This window comes from Limanda limanda, chromosome 22 (genome assembly GCF_963576545.1).
Source record: "Limanda limanda chromosome 22, fLimLim1.1, whole genome shotgun sequence".
NCBI lineage: Eukaryota > Metazoa > Chordata > Actinopteri > Pleuronectiformes > Pleuronectidae > Limanda > Limanda limanda.
Genome location: NC_083657.1, coordinates 8,514,643 through 8,537,543, shown reverse-complemented (window position 1 = coordinate 8,537,543; position 22,901 = coordinate 8,514,643). Strand labels below are relative to the sequence as shown.

At 38.8% G+C, this 22,901-nt stretch overlaps 1 protein-coding gene across 7 annotated transcripts; it reads left to right on the top strand.

The window, feature by feature from the left end:
- Positions 1–9,722: 9,722 nt before the first annotated feature.
- Positions 9,723–21,815, top strand: elavl2 (ELAV like neuron-specific RNA binding protein 2). 7 transcript variants are annotated; one of them, XM_061066234.1, is made up of 8 exons: positions 10,400–10,643; positions 14,968–15,071; positions 17,173–17,326; positions 18,469–18,694; positions 19,339–19,377; positions 20,773–20,776; positions 21,225–21,238; positions 21,485–21,815. In XM_061066234.1, the coding sequence occupies exons 1-8, from the start codon at positions 10,415–10,417 to the stop codon at positions 21,813–21,815; spliced, it is 1,101 nt and encodes a 366-aa protein (XP_060922217.1). In that variant the 5' UTR covers positions 10,400–10,414. The 7 variants fall into 7 exon arrangements, with proteins under 7 accessions (XP_060922213.1, XP_060922211.1, XP_060922212.1 ...); XM_061066230.1 differs by lacking the exons at positions 20,773–20,776; positions 21,225–21,238 and adding an exon at positions 9,723–9,806; XM_061066228.1 differs by lacking the exons at positions 20,773–20,776; positions 21,225–21,238 and adding an exon at positions 9,735–9,806 and having other exon boundaries at positions 10,403–10,643.
- Positions 21,816–22,901: the final 1,086 nt, after the last annotated feature.

Below are 22,901 nucleotides of genomic sequence, written 5' to 3'. Positions count from 1 at the left end.
TATCCGTCATATTCAGAGTACATGATATCTCAATTCAAATCAAGTCCAGCTTTACATAGAAGCCAACAGGCTCCTATTTCTATTAATACAGCTGCTGCTTTCAGGCATTTTTCCTCCTCTGCGTTCAGGCAACATCCCCAGTTGCAGCAGCCTCTGTGCTCCTGAGAGGGACAAGAGATAAGAGCGGTTGTCTTTATGTATTATTGAGCCCCCACGTTTGCCTTTCTAAATAAAGGCTGCTGACAGAGTGACTAAAATGCTGGACAGTGAGTGAACTTCCAAAGGCCACATCACTGTGTACAGCAATGTGTGCTGCTGTCAGAACTGGGTTAGTGTACAGTGGAAGGCTTTAGCAGAAAAAAGGGAGGAAAAAAAAGAAACCACTCCACAATTTTGTCCCCTTTGTCCTCCTTAAATGCCCCATCTCCCTCTCTCCTGTGTGGCCTACCCCCTCGTCTCCCCTCTCTGCAGCAGTCTGGACTCTGTGGATGCTGCACAGGGCTGTTTTCATTTGGTCCTTATTGTCTGTTGGCCACAGGGTGGCCCTGCCTCTGCATGTGTGGGTCATTACAGGAGGCCAGCATTGCAGTGTCCCTGAACCCTGCCACTGCATCACAGGCTGTAATAGATCACTTCCTATGCTCTGTAGGTGTGGCCAGGGTTGATTGGTGTAGTTAATGTGGAGAAGCAGTATTACTGTGCAGGTCTAAGGAAGTGGGAGGCAGGGGAAGTGTAAATGTTTTGTGTAATATCTAAACCTTGATTGCAATGTTAATTGTTGGATTGAACCTCCACAATGAATACATACTTTATTGTAACATCAAAAGCCAAATTGACTGTTTAGCTTGACTGCTAAATAAAAATAATATCAAAGTATTTAGTTTTTGCATAACCTTTTCTTTATTAAGATCTGCAGTTGGAAACAAAGGGTGGATGCTTCAAAGATTGAAAAGTCACATCTTTAATTACGAATTATAAATGCATGTTATGAGTATGAATTATTAATTAACAATGATACGTTTCACTTTATTAATTTGTATCAAATACTCTGACACACTGAGTGTGTCATATGTATATGAACAATTTATCATGCATTTCAGCTGTTTTCAGGTCCAGTGTAAGCATAACACGGCCAGACTTTTCTATATAGCCTATATATCTTTTTATATAAAATATATCTTTAATGAAACAGAAGAAAGTCTTGATAATAGAGCAGGAGATATAAAGAGTGTTCCTTTTTTCATGCAGTGACTTTAGTTTTTAATTATTTTTCGAGGCGCATCAAAGCAGAAGAAATAAAAAAAAGCCTCTGGTCAATATTGATGAACATGTGTTGCAGTCCCTTGAGAAATATACAGTATCCAACAGGATTTTGTTGAAGGTGAACTGTGTATTGACGATTTTTGAATTATAATTTTTTTCTGAAAGTGCTGGTGCACTTTTTGGGAGGCGAGCTGCCAATGATGGCTCTGACTTGCATCACTTTTCACTATTTTTCTGACATGCTCTGCCTGGCAGTACCCAACTCTCAACCCTACCCGGTGTAGACTGGCATCTTCAGAACAAACAGCACACATATTGTGATTCTTTTAGTTGGTTGTTAAATTAATAATAGAGTTGGCTTTCTAGTCAGAATAATGGAGAAAAGATAAAATAAAGCGATATGGAGTCGTCGAGCATGTGATGTCATAACATACACTATGACAACTGTGATTTCTATTATAAGTGACATTAAGATGATTTTAAATAATTCAATAAACCAGATGTCAGTCATAGACATTTTATGTAAGATATACTATTTTTCTTAGAGCATTGAATGATGTAGCTTTTGCCTTTGTTCACTTCAGTGTGTGTTAGTGTGGGTAGACGAGTCGCATCCATGTTTTTCTGCTTGGATATTTTGAACTGTTACTTGTGGGCTTTTAGTTTTCAAGGACAGGCCGTGCATGTCAGCGTGTACACTCTGGAGTTCTGTGCTCGGCAGTTTGTCACGCATACTTGGTCAATTTAATTCTCTGAGGAGCTCGTAGCAGAAATTCGTGCCTCCTCACTTTTAAGTGCTCAGTGTCACAGAAATGCGTGCTGATGCAGCTTCAGGTTCAAGTTAAGGAAGTTTTACAGTTAACCTATTGATACCAAATGTCCCCTTCGATTGTTGATGTATGTCAGCTTTTATTTGACTGTATTTCTTCTCAATCTAGACAGTACTTGCAGTATATACAGTATTTAAAGCCTTTCAGAATAGTTTTCATACAAAGCCTGAAATTGACAAGAAATCATGCCAGAGGCCTCTGCAGTTTAACTTGTTTGTGGAATAACAGTTGGGCTGACATTTATGTGTATTTCTTCAGAGTTTTATGTGATTTACTTAGTTTCTTTTTGTTATAAGTCTGTGAAGGTGAAACTATTTTTTAAGTATGGCAGGTATGTCTCAACAAAAGTAGATTGCCTGATGGCTTGTACTCAAGCTGCTAAGTGAAATGAAAATGGCCGTCTAATTATGTTCAAGTGTCTGTGGTGACTTTACTGCATCATGTGGATGGATTAAACTCTGTGCAAAAGGAACTTTGCTTTTCTTGATTGTAGATTACGTTTGTCATTAACTTGTGAGCTCAAGCTCCATTTCATATGGTGGAGTTAAACAAGTGAACAGGATTAGAGCAGTTATAAGTTATTATCATTTATATTATAAATTAATCTACTTATCACTTTTATTGTTAAGTCTATAGAACATCAGAAGCAACGTAAGTAATCGTCACGCTTGATCTAAATGATCAACATTTCAAAACAGAAGCTGAAGCCAGGGGATGGATTTTGATTTTGCTTAGGAATATACAAATTATTCCATTAAGACAATAATTATCCCTACTAATCGAAATTGATTGATCTACTCTAATCGTTTCCACTCTGACAGTTATGACATGTTGCCAGGTGATTGGTTGATTTGACAGTTTGTTGAGCTGTGAAATCTTGCTTCCAAACTCCCACTCTGTCACTTTTCCATGTAATTAACCAGCAGAATTACTGAGCCGCTAAAACAGAGCCAGTACCACCAGCTTCCAAGGTTGAAGGATGGTACATGGCTAAGATATAACACGATAAAAGTACTGTCCGTTAGATGTCTGATTGGAAGAAACCTTTAAGCTGTGTCATTGCCCCTCATACTTTGTGCTTATTGTCATAGTTGCAATATAAATAACCATTGCGTGCGAGTGTTTGTTTTAGTCTGACGTGTTCACTACATCTGAACTGGGAATCACTGTATTCTCTTCATAGTAACACTCAGTGCGGAGGCTTCTCTTCCCCTTGTGAGACTGCTGTGGGATCTGAGAGTACCAATAACTAAACACGCTACACTTTAATGAGTCCTAAAAGGCCTCCTGCTCAGTGGGGTAAAATTGTTGAGGTGGATGGTTTATCTTAGTCATGATGGGAAAACAAAAAAAGAGGCATGTGGTCTTTATCTGGGGTTGGTTTGTGATGCAAACTATGAGGCAGGGCCTCTGGGGGAACAAGATGCTGTGCAGTGAAATGCCTTCACTAAGAGCAGGCTGCTGGCTGGCTGCACACGCTGAAAGCCTTGACTGAAATATTTTGGGGAGAGGCGTTTTGCCAAGCCTCCTTTTCCAAGTGTTTATCTAATAAAATATTTCTGCCTTGTGGCATGATCTCAAGCGGGACAATAGCCAATGTTTGTGCTTTGTACGTAGAATAAAAGGTGAAACATATGAAAAGGAGATTGAAGTCAAGTAATTTTGTTCAACAATATGTTCTCTTTTGGCTCGTTTTCCTCTCTGTTGCTGTGCACATGGGGGAGGCTGCTCGTGGAATAGGTAACTGCTTTTTTGTCATTTTTGGCATGTGAACGATTTTGGCTGAATAGCGAATTTCTGTCTGGGTCGTTTTCTGTCACGTTTGAAGAGGAAGCTGGAAAGTTTTAATGTGAAAGCCGGAGATGTATTTTTGAGTCACTAACTGGTTTGAGTTTGAAACAAATGACAGATGGAAGGAGCAGCAGGAGGGTTCAGCTTAACCCTGTGAAGTTCAAAACCTTATCCTTGCGCGAGTGGAGTGCTTGCAGTATATTTGATGTAGATGTTGACTGTACTGGCAGCAGTTAATGTTGCTTTGAGTTGGAAACTGATGAGGAAGCTCTGATAGAGAATTATTGATATTGTTGGCCTCTATTTGTGCATTGATCCAAATCTTTGTCGTTTTTAGGTTATGAATATATTTTTGTATTATCATTTTGTGTGTTCATTTTTAACCAGATGTAATGTGTTACACCTCAAAACAAGTCATTGCATATTTTTTCCTCTGAGCTGTGAATCCATAATCAAATGTTTACATTGAATTGTTGCTGTTTGGAGAAGGGTGAAAATTGTATAAGAGTTATTTTGTTAATGATTTCTAGATTAGCTGTAAATTGACATATCCCGATGCCTATAGGTATTACCTGTAGTTAGAGTATGCATTAGAAACTATAACATGCAAGTCTCTACACGTTCTCTGCATGGAGCAAGTCTTACATATATTCCTCTACTAAGTCACAGTTAATAATCAGGACTGACACAAACTATTTTTCTGTTGATTAATGTATTGACTTTTGCATCAATTAATCCATTAACTTTCGTCCAGAATATTGATATAGAATAAGACAAGAGGAACAGCACAGTAAACTCGTGGTGCTTCTTCATATGTCGGACATTCAGTGGGGTTCTTGTCTGTGGAATCAATTTGAACTACTTCACTGTTTAGAGACACTCAATCCTAATGTCCCACAGGAGATGGAGGGAGTCACTTTTAGTAGCATGAACCTCATTCATGTGTTTCACCCTCCTGGTTATTCTCCATGGCCGGCAGGCGACACGATGTGGCTAGCAAACAACCATCTGTGTTGACAGGAATTGGAATATTTGCAAAAATAATATTTGTATGAAATTGGCCATTCCTGACTATTCCTGAATTATTGTTGCTTACTGTTTTTAATTCTTTGCTTTTCAATATGTGAGTAATATTTTGTATTAAGGTATTAGAGTAAACCAAACAAAAGACACAAGTAACTGTCATGAGAGGAACTTTATATAGACCAGATGGGCAAGTCACCCTTATGCTTTTGTCGACAAACTATCCCATCTGAGCAACTATCTCTATAAGCCACGGCTGTTAAACAGGAGGCTACCTTATAACAATATAATCATTATGATATATTCATCATATAGTGACATGGACCATATTTTACTAGAGAAAATACTTTATTTCTAATTCCCTCCATTCCCTGAAGTATTATTAGGTATAATTTAATATGAAGCCTTTTTTTGATCCTTTCCTGTTTGTCCTTACACTCTGCCCTCTCCTTTCTGGGCGGGGCTGGATACACAGTGCACGCTCCTTCACACACATGCACACAAAAGCAAACAGTGTGCAGGCTGTGTTGGACACTGAACAATTTGTGAAATATTCACAAATTCTTATGTAAAGGCTAGGTGGTTGTATTAGTTTATTCTTGTAAACTCAGTTTCTGCCTGAGATGAACCACGACCCTTTCTCCCTACCATTGGTACCTACAGACAGTGAATTGCTGCAGCAGAGGGAGGACACAGGACTTATACTGACTCATGTCTGTTCTTTCTCTCGAAACTTCACTAAGGAATAATATTTATTTTACTGAAATTGTCTCCAGTGACAGATTATTGAGTTTAGTGTCTCTTTCGAAGAGTTTCTCTTTGAGAAAAAGTATTACGCTGTAAATGCAGATGCTCCAAATCACATTTTAAAAGTACTATTTGATTTAATGTAGTATCCTACAGTAACACGTATATAATCCAAGTATTTCTCCACATTATACATTTTAATCCATGGTTTACATTTTTTGTTCATCCTGTCGTTGAATAATTTTCTCCTGCTTTGCGTGAGAGTTCATTCTTCATTTTCTATTTGCTAATTATCCTGTACAGTAATTCACTACATGTTAAGTCAAATTTTGGCTTTCAGAGCCAACTGTCGGTGTATTGGGGTCATTCCTCAAGACCCCCTATCTAGTGGAGAGCCCTGTTAGAGCTTTGGGATTTTCACTGTGACGACATCCACTCTGAAGCTGTTATTGTTTCTTCTAGTGAATGAAATGTATCTGTGGTAATGGGTCATGTGGGCTGTAGCTGCTGGCTATGTGGCTGTAGTTTGTATTTTTGTATTGGGTGATGCAGTCAGTGGGTTTTGACCTTGTTTTTTTGGACGTGACAGTGAATCAAATGACTCATGTGTTTGCAGTTGTGCACTGGAACATTGGTATTCTAGTTTTTCCACAGAATATTCAGAAACCCCAAAACAGTGATGGGTAAGGATGAGTGTTTCCTAAAAATAAAAGTAAAATAAACAAGTCTGGGCAAAATTCTCCCCCCAAGCTACACGCATGGTACCCTGACTATTTACCTCACAGTTAAAATTGACAGGACAATTACACAAGCAGTGTTGTGCCATTTTATTTTCATTTGTAAAGGTTCTTTAGCTTTTTCTCAGTTATGTAAACGTTTAAAAAAAAATTAGACAGACGTCTATCGGAGGTTGACATAATTGCTTCTTTTGTCAGACAAAAATGATCCTGCTAATATTTTTAAACAAGAGCAGCAATTCTTATTGTCAGGATTTGATATATCACTGCTTTTAACACAGAAGTAGTCTGTCAGTTAGCACAGTAGCTATGAAGCAGAAAGCTGTAAAGAGAAGCTGCTACTAAATACAGTCTTTGTTTAATGCGCACAGAGGAATCTGCATTACACTGTTCTGCACATGACTTCTAAACTGCTGCGTATCTGCAAACACTGGGGTGAGCATATTGTGTGTGACACAGGACATTGTGCAATTCAGCGGAGAATGCACTGTTGTGAGGATGCTCCTGCACCGACTTGAGCGCAGCTTCTCGAACAAAGCTGACTCAACCAAAGTATTGGCTGGAGTTCACTGTAGTCCTGTCACAACAGTGGATTCTGTGTAAAATAAATGGTAAATAAAAGTGACCAATGTCTTTGTTTTGACGCACAAAAAAAACTGACAGAAGATGTAGGTTTTATGACTTTAACTTGTGCGGCTGTGATGTAATTGTGTTGACAAAATCTGTCCACAGACCCAACACCTTCCAAAGTACTGTATTTTCTCAACAAGCACACTTGTTTCAAAGACCTACATTTTAATCGTCATATAACCACACAGTCTCTGGCCTTGCTGACGTTTCTAGGATTCTTTTGAGTGGTTTGGCTCTTTATTATAACCCCTCTGCAGGAGCTCAGACCTTCACTAAAGCGGCTGCATTGAGTCATATTTTACACTTATATTTGCTTGCAAACACAAAGAAAGACATCACAAACTCAAGGTTTGATTACGCAGATCTGGATATAATTAACTATTATCCAATTATTGATGCTGTAACTGCCATAAAGGTTTAGATTCTTGTGCAAAAACAAGAGCTGGTCAACTTCCCCCCCCCCCCCCCCCATATATATTTTTCCCCCCATCCCTAGTAGTGGGTCATCAGTTTTTAACTAGAATTCCAAGTAGTTGGATTCCTTTAACAATGCATATGTCTGTATATGTATTAGGTTTGTTTTTGTTATTTATCTGCCATTGCTGTACAATTTGTCTACATTTTTCTTATTAGAAATGTTGTTCTTTGTTATCCTGATTATATTTCCCAGAGTGGAAATCTTTATGTTCGCTAACATTCACACAGACTCTCTGAATAGATGCATACCTAGATAAGTAACACTGTTAAGTACGTTGTTGTTTTTAGTCATGCCATCAAAGTGGACTCCACACACTCATTACGCCCCCAGTTTTTCACACTTAGGTAGGCTAAGGTTGTAATTATTACCTTAGCCACAGAGGTTATGTTTTTCTGTTGGTTTGTTTATTTGTCATCAGTATTATGTCAAAGTTACTGAACCCGATTTGCACGAAGCTTAGTGGAGGGATGGGGCGTGGGCGGGGCCAGAGTTTAATACGTTTTGGTGTGGATCTAGTTCACTGAGCAAATCAAGGAATTTATTACTTAACATTATCATTGATGACATTCTCAGGAAATAATTGATGGATCTTGTAGGAAAAAAGTTTAATCATGCTGTTGAAATCTGAGTTGTCATAATGCTGATCCGGATAATTTAGATCTGCATTGGTGGAGGAATATGCTTATTCATGTTCTGATCTCCAGCTGTTTACATTTTTCTCCAGTTTTCTAGTTGACATTTATTTATGTACACAGACTTTATTTTGTTGAGATTCAAAATACTGCTAAGACAAGAAATACCAAGTCAGACAAGAAAGTCTTCTCCTGAATGTGCAAAAGGAGATAGTTTGATAGCTCCTGTTTATTGGCACCATATACTCATGAGGAGCACGGTATGAGAGCACAGAGCAGCATATTGTACATGGCAGAAAAGTCTAAACAGAAAGCAGTGAAATCAAGACGTCATAAAATATGAATCTTCTTCTGGCAAACCCTGAAAATTAGGTTAGGAGATATAAAAAATGTAATGTTTCTGAATCATGCATTATCCATGTCTTATGGCTGAGAGTGGTTTTAAGACATTTTCCATGAGATGCTCTCCCCTAAGAAATATCGATCAGGTTTATCGGGTTATACCTGACAACAGAAATTTTGTTTTCAGCACTTGAAGAGTGAAAATCAATTTGCATCAGCGTTATGGCAAGATGACATTTTCACTAGATGTGACCAGCAAAGTGGAGCTAGTTCATCAGTGGGACAGTGAATGATCAGTCGTCTGTGCCGAGATTTTCAACCTTTAGAAAAATATTTCCATCTTAGAATATAAAATCAATGTGGCATAGGACAGAGGTGCTGATCTTATTTATACTGCTTCATATTCTTTTGTTTTTGCATGAAAAGCTGAATATGAACCAATTATGTTACAGCTAACTTTAATAATAAAGTAAAATAATCAAATGTAGCTGTATCATCGATTGATACATTTAGTGTAATCCTATTTTGAGGCTACATGGTGTTTTTCCTTATAATCTATGTATATTGTCATTTCATTGCTGTTGCTCTTTTACCTCATGTGATGTGTGTTTATTTTAGTCTGTTTTCTTCTTGTCTTGCACTGTATATTTGCAACGTGACTTATTGCTGAAGCTCCACTTGTCTTGGTGATTTGAACCTGTTGTCAGTAGTTTATTCTAGAAGAAAGTGTGCGTTTATCCTAACTGGGAAACTTGCTGATCATTTTATTGTCGGTGTTTGAGGTTTCAGTGTGTTGTTTGCCAAAGATCGCTGTAGCAAATGCAGGATGTGTCAGCGAAACCTGAGCATTAGCCTTGTTGCTGAATGTGAGCAATCTGAGCAGACAAATTGATTTGTGCTTTCCGATTTCAGTGCGAGTCTTTGTGCTGCTCCTCCATCCATTGTACTAATTGCCCTTCCTCATGCTTGTTGTCCCAGATGTTGTGGCAAGGTTTTCTCTCTTTACCGAACACTCTACTCGTCTTGGTTCTGCTGTTTTCTCCGTACTGCAGATGAATTGTGACTAAGTGAAACATTGCCTTTTGCCTTCTCCCTGGTTTAAGCCCATCCGCATGGACAGCTAGGTCCCAAAATAACACAGCCTCCTTCTCTTCTCCACAACTATGACATGTGATCACCTCTGACTGTTGCTTTTGTTACTGTTGATCTAACGTGACGTACTTTTTGTGTCCACATTTTCAGACGGAAACTCCAAACTAACATGGCAGTCAGACTGTGCGATGTGGCCTCTCTCCTCAGAAGTGGTTCGTGGGCGCCTGAGCCCTGGACTGGGGTATTTGGCACTTATTTTGAAATCATTCGGCCAGAACAAGGCCTGCTGTCTTTGTCTCAGTGCTCAGGCCATACCAATGACGTTAGTTTAGTCATATTTCCACCTTCAAACCAAATTAATCATATTAAATTTGAAATTCAACAACTTTTGGTTTTAGCATATGAAAAGCTCCAAAGATGTTAATGTCTGAGTCTATTGTTATGGTCTAAACCTGTGTGCTATGTTTATCTCATGGACATTTAAAATTGTCACGTCATGGCCCCTGTTATTAAACCATATTAATGTGATTGCCTGAGAATAACATGCGTAGCCGTGCGATGACACTGCACATGGTGCATAGTTCTTCTGTACTACTCAGAATTATGGTAATGTGAATTAAACGCATCATGAAACATCTTTTTGTCAGTCTGTGCTTTGGACTTGTTTTTCCTTAGTGTTTTGTGTTATTAAATAATAATTTACTCCTTGTTAATAATCGAATAAAACGATGTTTGAATGCATGAAGATCCTTTTTGATTCGGCTGCTTTTCTCAGATTTGCATTTGGTCTTTTTTGACTAAGATTTTCCTCTTTTTTTTTTTCTGTTTCTTTAGCAGGTAATTGCTGCCATGGAAACACAGCTATCCAATGGGCCAACTTGCAACAACACAAGCAACGGTCCCTCTACAATCTCAAACAACTGCTCCTCACCTGTAGAGTCAGGAAGCATAGAGGACAGTAAAACTAACTTGATAGTCAACTATCTGCCTCAGAACATGACTCAGGAGGAGTTGAAGAGTTTGTTTGGGAGCATCGGAGAAATTGAGTCCTGTAAACTAGTCCGGGACAAAATAACAGGTAACTCATCTGATTGCTTTGCTGTGTCTGGTTTTAGGGTCCAACATATACTAAGTGCTCAGTGTGTGCATTCACTTCACTAAATTGACATAAATTCAACTTAAATTTGAATTGATGAAACATTAAAGTAATGAATGCAAACATATTTTCTGTACTTAGTAAAATCAACACTAAACCCACATAATGTATCAGTGGGGCCCTATGAGTAGCATTGTCCGTGTCCAAGCTTTTATATTTTTGCATGCATGATATGCAATTTCCTCGTATATGTGACATCCAGCATCATAAATAATGGAACTTTTTGCCCCCAATAAATGCAAAGGCATTAATTTGAAAGTCAGCCAATCATTCTGCATGTCATTATGGAGAACATCGCCATTATAAATCCTACCAAGCAGCAACAGGACTAATTTATTTTCTGTACAGTATAGGCTGCTTGAATACACAGGATGACACTAGTTGTACCAGCAAAAGGACATTTCCTAAAATCCAGGCTCAAGGGAAATGGTGCAATTAAATTTGAGTGTCCCATTAAATGTCTGTAGTAAATAACCAAGGAGACATTCTTTTTATCCAAGGTTTCCATTACATTTCTTATATTTGGACAGATATTAGACAAGACTTGTACAGGATTTCAGGTTGTTTTGATGGGAGGAATGCAGCGAGCAGAGGCGCACACCGACGTGTGCAGGTGGATTATGGCTGAGGCTGCTGGATTTTTACTGCTCGCTGTTTTGGTCAAGGTTACAGAGACCTTCCTCCATCTGCTCCTTATAACACAGTCCAATGGTCAATCGCACGAGTCTCTCTGGCCTTTTTAAGAATGTATAAACACATCTGTTTCATTTGCATGTCAGACTGAGAGGTCTTTTATTGAGAAACACTAATTATAGATGATCAGTATTCTGAGACTCAAAGGTGGACACCTTCACTAGAATTAACTCAGAATGTGTGCCAAACCACATCTGCTTTGAAATATTAATAATGCTTAATATTTCAGTGCTTATCTGACCAGTGCTTAGCTGGCTCGTATTCACATGTCTGTCTTTGCCTTGGTTGTTAAATTTCCCCACAGGAAATAACAGCCTGAAGGCTAAAAATGTTTTCAGCCGCGCTAAATATATAAAGCTTCTATAACACTCTGCTGTCTTTATTTTATTTTTTTAGACTTTCTTTAAAAAGCATTTCCATTATAGCATGTGTCTCTGTGCATTTGTAGGGAAGCTCTGTATAAGTGCCATGTAAATCAAAGCGTTCATATTTTATGTAACTGGAAACAAATGGTAGCAAGAGGTAGACCACAAGTTAAGGGTGGTGTATTTGTAGGTATGGAAGGCGAGTGGCTCTCATTATGTATTTACTCTATTTAGATTTTTGGCATTCAGACATGAAAATTGTCACGCGTTTAGTCTTGCATGGAATAAACTCCACTGTGTAGCCATGCATATAAGACATGCATTTGATAATGTGTGAAATGAGCGGAATTGTCGAGTAACTATTGTTTAAAGTCGGTGTCGAGCTGCTTGGGTGATTAAACACAAACATGGTTGATATGTTGGATATTTAGTTGAGTGTGAACAAGGAACTCCAAGTAATTAAACTGTATGTCACTAAACGAGTTGTTTGATATCAATTGACGTAGAAGGACTTCATGCTCTCTGCCCTGCTGAAAGTCTGGCAGTGCAGGTGTAGATTTTGATTTGGTGAATAACATCGCAAAACTTATTTTTGTGGTTTGAGCAAGAAAAACAGTTTGTTTGTGCCCTGGTGATTCAAATTTCTAGACTGACACTTCAAGTTTGATGTTTGAGGTGGTGTACAAAGAAGGAATACAAAATAACACATGTTATTCTCATATGCTGTTGGTGTGCGTTTGTTTTTTTTAGGCAAGAGACACATGGTACATCCTTTTTAACAGTTGTTTAGCTGACTGTATAATTTAGATGTTCTCAATCCCCAAAAACTAAAAAAAATACCTGCATGATTTAATTCACCCCTGATAACATGTTAGTTCAATTTCATCTTCTGTGGGGTCAAGAAGTGCAACAAAAAAATACTTTACTATTTACCTGAATGGCAAAGTGGTGCAACAGTGCCTTACTAAATAATTGTGTGTCTACAAAGCCAGTATGGTAAATAGATTTCTATTTAACCTTAACCCTCATTTTATTAGCTAGAAGAGCCATTTACATTCCCAGCTTCGACCTGATCTCTTATATATTTGAGTATTTTGTTATTAACCTGAAATTACTAGTAACTAAAATCTTAGTTTGCTTAAACATCTTTTGTGCTTTCAGCAGTCTAACTTATTTTTAGAAACCGCCATGTCGATGTTTATCCTTGCAGTCATGTTCGTCTTGTATACATAGGTAATTTCCAACGTTCACCTTTTTAAAAAGGACATAATGTTGAGTGTATTATTAGTTTCACTGTCTCTTCTCTTGGATTAATGATGAGTCGCACCAGCATCTTTAGAGAAACTGTGGCACAGCTCTAAAGGCTCTAAGCATCAGCGGTGATCTGATTTGAAATAATTAGTCGTATAAAACCTAATTTTGTTTTATTTTAGGAATACAAATGTACTGAGCTGTAACGGGTGGATTCTTAGCTCTCCAGCTTCTGCTAAATGTCTTGTTGAGGTCTATCTGGTAATTGCAGTCCTTAATTGATTCTCATTTTTATTATATAACTAAACGGGTGTTTGTTGGCTGTTATTTATCTGAAGCTTATAGTTTGTCCATTATGTGGCTACATTTATTGAATGAGTTTGGTCTCATTTGCAAGAACCAGTTGTTTTAATCCCAGGACTGCGTCATTAAAGAGGACAGGTTCTGTTTTAGCTGCAGATCGTGTCCAACAACAGCAACTCACCAGCCTGCTATTATGAAGACTGCTGTAAAACTAGTATATTTAGAAGAAATCCTTTTTAACTGATAAAAGCTTGAAGTGGGGCAGGAAAAACTGACTTCAGACTCAGTTGGGGGGAGAAGTAACCTTAATATTATTCAAAGCCTCCGAGTCATTTCTGAGGAATGATGCTGTGATTTAAATATCAGCACTACATAAAACCCTATCCCCTCCAGACTTTGTTGCTTTTGTCTCTTCCTTGGCCCCGTGGCAATGGATTTAAGCCAACCTAAATCTGTGTACTGGTGCTACATCAGATGCTAAATAATCACCAGAGAGATGCATGCTTCCTCTTTGCTTTAAATGTTCTCGTCTTGGCTGCTGCAGCAGCGGCAGCTTACTCTTTGTGTCGTTTTCCTCCCACCACGGGCAGCCCTAGTCTTTTACTGGAAGCTCGGTGCAGTTGTGTGTAAGTGCATCCCAGGATGTCGCCACTACTCCCCATTGACAGCTGAAAGTTGTTTGTTATGGCAACATATTACAGGCCCTCCCCGTTATAACAGCGGATGTAGCAGATATTAGACGTTCCATAGGAAGACATCACTATACGAGCGTAGCATGCCACATACAGCAGAACATGCTGTTTGGCCTCAAGGCTTTAAGTAAAGTGTCATTTCACCAGCTCATTTCAAAGGCTTGGCGTGTTTCTCTGGGCTATATCAGTCCCACAGATGCAAGGTGAAATTAAGTTTATGAACTTCACTTAATCACAGCTGAACAACCCAAGAGAGCAGTGACTCATGGTGGAAGACAGATAAATCCAGTATAAGGCACATGCATGGTAAAGCTAATTTAATGACAACGCTGTGTGCTGCAGTTGACAGTTATGGTGTCTATTATCATATAAATGTGTGTTATTTCAATGCACAGGTTTTTAATGGTTTATGTCTCAAATTTTAACTGTCACAATCAAATTTCTTATGCACAGTATTAATATTCTCAAGCTGCTTGAGCTGGTGAACTTGACCGGCAGTGGAATTGCGCAGAGACCCAGCAGTGTGGGTGGAGGAAATTGAATTGCCTCTGTGCACATAAAGAGTGGGTGTCAATCTTTTGTACATTTTAGAGATAAACTGTAGAGAGAGGGGAACACGCTGCACCTCGGCTACTGTCTCAGATGAGTTGAATTGGAAGCGGAGAAACTGCCTGTTTTTAATTTAAGACATTTTCGTCAAAGAGTTGGTGCGAGAATTTACTGTAGGTTTTAAGCCTAATAGACGTCTGACCTGTATAAGGAATAAAGACCCACTGTGCGTGTGTGTTCTAGTATTGCAGACACTGTATTGATTTTGCACACTTAATTTTTTAGTATAACCGCATTGACGTCATTCACCAATTCATAAAAAAGCAGTTTATTTTTTTATGATACCTCAGTGATGTCTGACGTTGGATATGTTGTCTGGTTCTTTAATTGCAGGACAGAGCCTAGGCTATGGATTTGTGAATTACGTGGACCCGAAGGACGCAGAAAAAGCCATCAATACTTTAAATGGCTTGAGACTCCAGACCAAAACCATCAAGGTAAGACATCTTGATTTTTTTTTTTTACTTCATTTTCAATTTAATTTAGTCTCCAGTGAGCGATCTCATCAAACATATTAATTTTAAACCTGCAGAAATCTCTTACCCTTCAAGATTGGCTGCAAAAATACCATTCGTGTGTATTTGGAGTCGAAGCATAATTGGGCTGGAGAACTGTCGGGTGGAGAGGGAGCCTATTGTTAATCTGGGCACAAGCAGCTTTGCCTGGGCCTCAAGTAGAGCAGAACTGTTTCTATGGTTGCATGTGCAGTAGCACTGCTGTATGCCTTTACAGGGAGGTGGCTGCCATTAGCATTCATCAGGCAATGTAGCACTCACTGTGCTGCTGGAAAAACTAATTTGCTTCATATAGTGCAGCAGGATTTGTGGATGGTCGAACCAGATTATTAGATGCGATACTATTTGCCAGTGGCCTTACAAGGAGATGACCAGATCCCTTTTTACAATGGAAAAAGGATAGTGGAGAAAACATCTGTGGGTTAAAACACATGTTACAGAAAATCAATATAAATGTGAAAATATAGCATGTTATTATAGAAGATGTGGCAAATTCGGAACCCCATCTCTTTTTCATCGAACATATCTTTCTCTCCACCTGTCGTCCTCCCTCAAATTCAAACATTGGAACAGTTTTTGTATATCATACATCCAAAATCCGCTGGCTGCTCTGTCAGAAGTGCAAATAAACCTCAGTGAGGTACAGGAATATACTTTGCAAATATTAGCATCAAATGAAGTGCGAAGGTGAGAGTGAGCGGGAGATGGGGAAGAGAAATGGGTGAGTTGCCTGGCTGCGGGCAGGGAGCTTGAGCGTTTGCGTTCAGTTTGTCAGTGTCCCCCTTAGGGCGAGTTTTGACACGTGGCGACCAAGTCGAGTTGTTATCGATCTGACGGCACAGGTTTAATTCAAGTGAGGGCTTTTATTTTTCAGATGTAATCCATTGCATAAGATTGCAGAAAGGTAATTTGTGTAAAACCATTTAATGTGTCTGACTGTCATTAAATAGCTGTGGCACTATTCAGGTATTTTGCAGTCGGGTCACAAACCTGCAGCCATTTCATGCAGAGAATAGCAAGATACAGCAGACTCTTCTTTCATTCTCATTTATGCCTTTACAAAACCACCGTCGATCCATATTTTCACATTAACTCTCAAATCTTGGCTGAATTGGGTCCTGTGTGTTATTGTATAAATGTCTGAGTCCGAAAACTGTAAGGTGCTGGGAGAAAAATGAATTTATGACTAACGGTGGGGTGTAACGATGTATTGATCCGAGGGACATTGACAAATCTCTGGTCCCCCCAGGTTTTCTATTACTTTGTTGCATTTATGGACAAATGTTGATTTATGCTGCATGTTTATGTCGTCTGGTGCCGGGAGGGCTCTTCAAATATCTACTGTCTAAAGACGCAGGAATGGCCGAGATTGGTTTAAGGAGGTAGACTCGTTGCTGTCTAGTATTTTTCAAGAGATGAAAATTTGTTTTTGTTTTTTAAATGGGAGTTATCCAAACAGGCCTGATGCTACATCCATCTTTGTCAGAGTTCCCACTGTGTTGAAGGACAGAGAATGTGCCAGTTTTTAGGACACACTGATTGTCTCTGTCCATTTAACAGATAAGTTTTGTGGAGAGAAAAACTGACAAATAGACCATGGAGCGAACAAATTATTGCAGTGCAGCACCCTATTGTTGTCAGACATAAATGATTATAATAAAGAAATCCAATCTAAATGGTGAAGAGCTGGAATAAGCAATCGCATGAAAAGATGTTTATTGTAGTCATGATTATTAAAAAGAAGCAAAAAGTTGAGTGTGAACTTTGCAAACAGCAGTCAGCTCAATCACCCGTGGCGCATAATCTAAAAACTGCAAAATCATTTTTCTGCATTAGGTTTCTCCATCAACTTTGAGCAAAAACGACTGTGGCTTTGATTGTGAACATATGTTTGTCCTAATAATTTGGATAAAATGCTTTAGATTCAGTTACAATTAGATTATTAAAGCTACCAGGCTAAATTGGTAATTGTATTTGTGGTACTTGAGTTAATTACTGCATGTTTTGTCGTGTCTGCCTGCAGGTTTCCTATGCTCGTCCAAGTTCAGCCTCCATCAGAGATGCTAATTTGTACGTCAGTGGCTTGCCAAAGACAATGACTCAGAAAGAACTGGAGCAGCTCTTCTCTCAGTATGGACGCATCATTACCTCACGCATTCTGGTGGACCAGGTGACTGGTGAGTACAAGATGGCAGCTGTCACACAGAGCAGTTATATTCTCAGTCTCAATGTGGAAGCAGAACCCTCATTAAACACTAATAAACCATGTTTCACTGGGATGTTTTTCATATCTGCCGCTGAAACATGGTTTTTCAGGCATCCGTCATGGGAATGTTTGTCTTTATTTCTCAAAAATAAAGCCAATACCTTCAAGATAATTAATTTTTCAGTTTGACAAAGCAAAATATGTATTAAACCCTATGGGAACACACCTTAAATCAAATATTCCGTCACGTAAACTGCAGTTTTTAACAAACAAAGCAGATACTTAACAACAAATGTGCAACAAGAAGTAGTCCCACAAGCAACTCGACTGGAGTGATGGACCTCTTTTTGACCTGGAAAAGGTTGTGAAGCTCAAGGCTCATTGACAGACAGCAGCAAGAAACGGGAACAGGAGCACAAAGGTATGCATGGGTGTCCCAAGGGAGCAGTAATGTTAAATAAGTTAAAGAAATAATATTTCTGTAAGGGAGCTAATCATTTTAAGAACTTTGCATTATTATCCAAAATAGCTAGCTAATATTAAAAAGAAATGGAGGTAGGTGGTAATGTTAATAAAGTCTATTTCTAAACTGCTCAAAATATTTGCAGCAGTCGGTGCTTGTAATCTAGCTGTTTAATTAACAATGATGGGTTTTCTTCTCTTTTCACCTCTTTCTGCTTTCTTGGGACGTCTGTGCATTTCACCATCTTGTCTTTTCCCTGTTGCCGGCCAATGTCCCGTAATGCAAGCGCTTCCTGTTGCTGCTCATTCAAAACTGTTCTCTCCTGTTCTATGCTGAATATGTCTAATGTGAGCTTGGTGTTAACAGCTTTCCTTATTTTAGTTCTGTGTTGTTCTGGTACTTCCTGGACGTGAATCACATGGTCTTAATGTCATTTTACGTTAATTATGGCTGTTAAGCATTGGCCGACTAATTCACAAAATGCTGCTTGAATAAACAGTTTTTAAGTTTGTTCATTTACCTCTTTTTATGGTCCAAAATTCTATTTGATAATGTTATTAATCAGATTTTAAATGTAACATTCTTTCTGATTAACAAATACAAAATACAAAAACATACAGCTAAACCTTCCAACTGTTTACTCTGCTCAGGTGTTTCCAGAGGGGTTGGCTTCATCCGTTTTGACCGGCGAGTTGAGGCCGAGGAGGCCATCAAGGGTCTGAACTGTCAGAAGCCCCCCGGTGCCACTGAACCCATAACGGTCAAGTTTGCGAATAACCCGAGTCAGAAGACGAGCCAGGCCCTGCTGTCCCAGCTGTATCAGTCACCCAATCGAAGGTACCCAGGACCCCTCGCACAGCAGGCACAACGCTTCAGGTAAAGGGGGCACACCAAAAAATTAAAATAAAATAAAATTAGAGCCAAGCTTGTTAGCACTGCCAGTGATGTAAAGTTTGACCCTCTGAGCCTTTTTTGAAATAAGCATCTAAATTGTCTCACAGCAGTATTATGAAATATTCTGTGTTGGAGAATAATCAACACTTAACAGAACTATTCATCCATATTTTCAACTTTGCTGTGTTCCTCCTTTTGCACATGTAGGCCTACGACACAAGAATGATTTTGACGCACATGGAAATGAGTTGAGAAATACTCTGGTGGATATTTCAGTGGGTGGTGGGGAACCTTTTTTACGGTTGGCTTATTTTAATGCATCTTTGGTCCAATGGTTGACCTCAGAGGTCTGCAAAAAAAAATATCTGTGAAAATTGTGTTTATCTTGCACCTTCTATAGGAACTGAATGGCTCCTCTCTGTTGTATTGTGTAGGTTGAATAATGATAAAGTTAAATAAGGCTATAAGGACACAACAGTCTTAAGATTATTTGAGTGGAACAATTATGGGAACAGAACTATTTCCCATCTCTGTCATCCTGTAAAAATGCATCATTCAACTCATTAAAGAAAATTCTTTATTTAGGTAGAAATTAATGTATGTCTGGTGTGTTTTGTTTCTTTAAGGTTGGACAATCTGCTGAACATGGCCTATGGAGTCAAAAGGTAAATAGATTTCCTTGTAGATTTTATCGGCTGCTTTAATTGATCCTGAGTGAAAATCAAAGCTAACATGAGGGAGCTGATGGGAAACATCTTTGTGTTGTTTTCCTGCAAGAGCTCTTAGCAATATGCGTAGGTAGTGAGCACTGCACTTATTCAATATCAGGTTGTTGATCAAGCAAAAAATGCTTTTGTGTGCACACATTAGTGAGGATGCAGCCATCCAACCTTTCTACTCTGGATACAAGGGTTGAGAGGAATCAGTCTTTTATTTCCAAACATCAAGTTTGATTTAAACATCGATTTCTAAACTTTGTGAAAAAATGGGAATTAATCGATGCTATCGTTAACAAACTCGGCCATGTCTTTATCGGACCAAGATCAGGATTGGACTGAGGCATCCCCACACACATTAGTGCTTACTACAAAGAAATGGATCCGTAATAAAGTTGATTTGAGTGAATCAGACCATTTTGATGTAAATATTTAGTGTGTGTGCAACGTTTATAGCCATGTCTCAAGTGGGTGTCACTTAAGATTATCTGCTCCCCTGACCTGGGAAGATAAGTTCATGAAAACTCAATTCTTGCGGCCAACACCAATTTGTGGAATAAATAAATGCTGATAGACATAGTGAAAGTGTAACTCTTGTTGGCCTGTTTATCATAGTTATCAAGTTGTGCATTTTCAAATCCACATGGACGCACTCCCACATTGATTGTAAAGAGAACATGTTGCATAAGCCCCCGGTGGCATTGAAATCTAGGACCTTGTGGATGTGAGGGGGCAGTGTAACCACGGAGCTCCCATGCTGTGTGTATTGGTAACTGAAACAGCATATTTCACATTTGGACTTTCAATAATTAATTCTCTCACAGGCTGTAAAATCAGTAGCGTCTGGACTGGGCTGCTCAACACAAACTGTCTATTTTCTAAATTAGCACAAGCATGGTTATGTTTTTCCTACCTACCAGTATTAATGCTGTAGCTGTATATTTGATGACTCTTATGTGTCTATTAGCCAAACACTTGTATAGTCTCATAATTTCCAGTTGTTGTATGCCCTAAATTTGACTGGTGATTATTTAATGTGTCCCTCTCTAAGATCAGGTTATTGACAGTGATGCAGAGATGTGCTTTAATCTCAATGCAATGTCACAAGATGTCTGGATTAAAGCATTGTCTACATAACAAAAGACACACTTTTACAATCTCTTTCTTGTTATTGCACAAAATTGCATACTTGTATTTGGAGCTCCCCACTCTTACCTTGATCTATTATGGACAGGCCTGTCCTGTTTTAAACTCTGTTGCATCAGGCGTCTTTCAGGATTCACCAGGATACCAGTTTGTCGAAGTTGAGTTTTATGAGAATGCCTTCCTCGGGTATGATTAAAGTCCAGTCCCCTGAAAGCTCAAAGGCCCATCGCCGGCGACAATAGACTTGTGATTTCTTTTCTGCCCCACTCATTGGCTCTCCTTGGTTCCTTGATGCTGGGAGCACACCTGTCATGGTCGATGTTCCCTGAGAGGCCAACTGGAGCAGCTAATCTTACGTGACACCTGCTGCAATAATTCATAGGCTTTCCTTGCACTTTGAATTTTTTTTCTTCAAACTGTAAAACCACATTTACCAAAGGCCAGGACTTTTGTGTGCCGTTTTCCTCCAGTCCTGACGCAGATTCCAACTTTAAAACTAATAACTCTGAGCTCCTGTCTTTGTCGACAAATGAGATCCAAATTATATTGATGTTATTTACAGAGATTACTTATTGATCTATACATGCGTTCCTTGTGGAAAATAAATTGGTCACAGAAAAAATGCTTTATTTTCTAAAATGTGTTGAAAGCTGGATTTAATCTGGTTTAAAAAGAAAAGTGTGTTGATTTGTCTGTGTATTATCATTTTAGCTGCATTCAGAATGACAGCTATAACTTATCGCCCATGATTTATGGATAAAAAGTGTCTGAAATGAGTGTAAGCACTGTAAGAAAATAGAGTATGGCTCGTGCTGATCCATTTGGAGAGTTGTTAGATTCAGTCAGGCCTGTTGTTTTGCTCTTATTGTGGCTCTTGCCTTGAACCATATTATTCTTTTGTATTTTACAGCCGGTTCTCCCCGATGGCCATAGATGGGGTGACCAGCTTGGCTGGCATCAACATCCCAGGGCACGCAGGCACTGGCTGGTGTATCTTCGTCTACAACCTGGCTCCAGATGCAGACGAGAGCATCCTGTGGCAAATGTTTGGGCCGTTTGGTGCCGTCACAAATGTCAAAGTTATTCGCGACTTCAACACAAACAAGTGCAAAGGATTTGGTTTTGTCACCATGACAAACTACGACGAGGCAGCCGTGGCCATCGCCAGCTTGAATGGATATCGCCTCGGAGACAGAGTGCTGCAGGTCTCATTTAAAACCAACAAAACACACAAAGCCTAATACCCACTGAGATTGTTTCTAGAAAACTCAGCAGAAAATGGAAAAATAAAATGGGAGCGTATCGACCATAACTTTCTACATTAGTAAAAACAGCTTTGTAAGTGAGTGTTACGAAGAAAAACAATATTTAGCGTCCAACAATGTGACAATTTTTCTTTCTTTCATTGCTACGCTTTGAATCTTAATATACTTTAAAAACAGGAAAAAAGTACTGCAGGTTTCTGCCTGTGATGTTGACTTCTCTTGCTGTCCTTAAAGATGGACTGTCTAAAACGTTACTATAGGTTTTGTCATTTTGTTGCACATCTGCTTTGAAACAGTCAGTCTTGTAAGGTTATGTGCAGTGATTTTCTTTGTATTTTTCTGTGTCCTGATTTGCCTTAGGTGCGTTATGCCTTCAGTGGTTAGCGATTGCTTATTTTGATCTATTTGCGGTTTTGTTGATTTTGCAAGTATTCCGTTTATTGTAATATGAGTTGGTTATTGGTTGGCTGCATATTGTCGCTTATTGTAAACTTAACGGATAAAAGACAAAAAAAAATTCTTAAGCAGTACCTTGCCAAAGAGCTAAGAACCTCTTTGATGTGGGTTTAAAAAGCATCTATTTTTATAAAAAGAAAAATTTGGAGAAACTTTTTACTGGACCTGGAACAAAATATTTTGACTTGGATACTTTGAGAAATATCTTCATATGACACCTTGTGAGCTTTTGAACTTTACAAGAAAGTTTGCAGTGGTTGAAATTTCTGGAGAGATTTATGATGTAAAAGATACATTTTGAGATCTTTGTATTATCTTTAGAGTATAGAATCAATGGCAGTGCTGGTTTCATCTGTAAAATCATCTGTGGGTCCCCCGTCATCCTGGTTGTTACGACTAGCAACTCGCTTTCCGATTTGATTTGGAAACGGACAAAAATACCAAGGTTTATTCGCAAAAAGTGCATGCAAAATTATAAAGTGGAGATGTCTTTCAAGGTAAATGGGGGATAATAATCAGTTCTTCCTAAAGGATTCCCTTCAGATGGAGCACATGGTGTTTGTGGTGTACCTACGATGTATCATTGGACTGATTTTGTCTTAATAT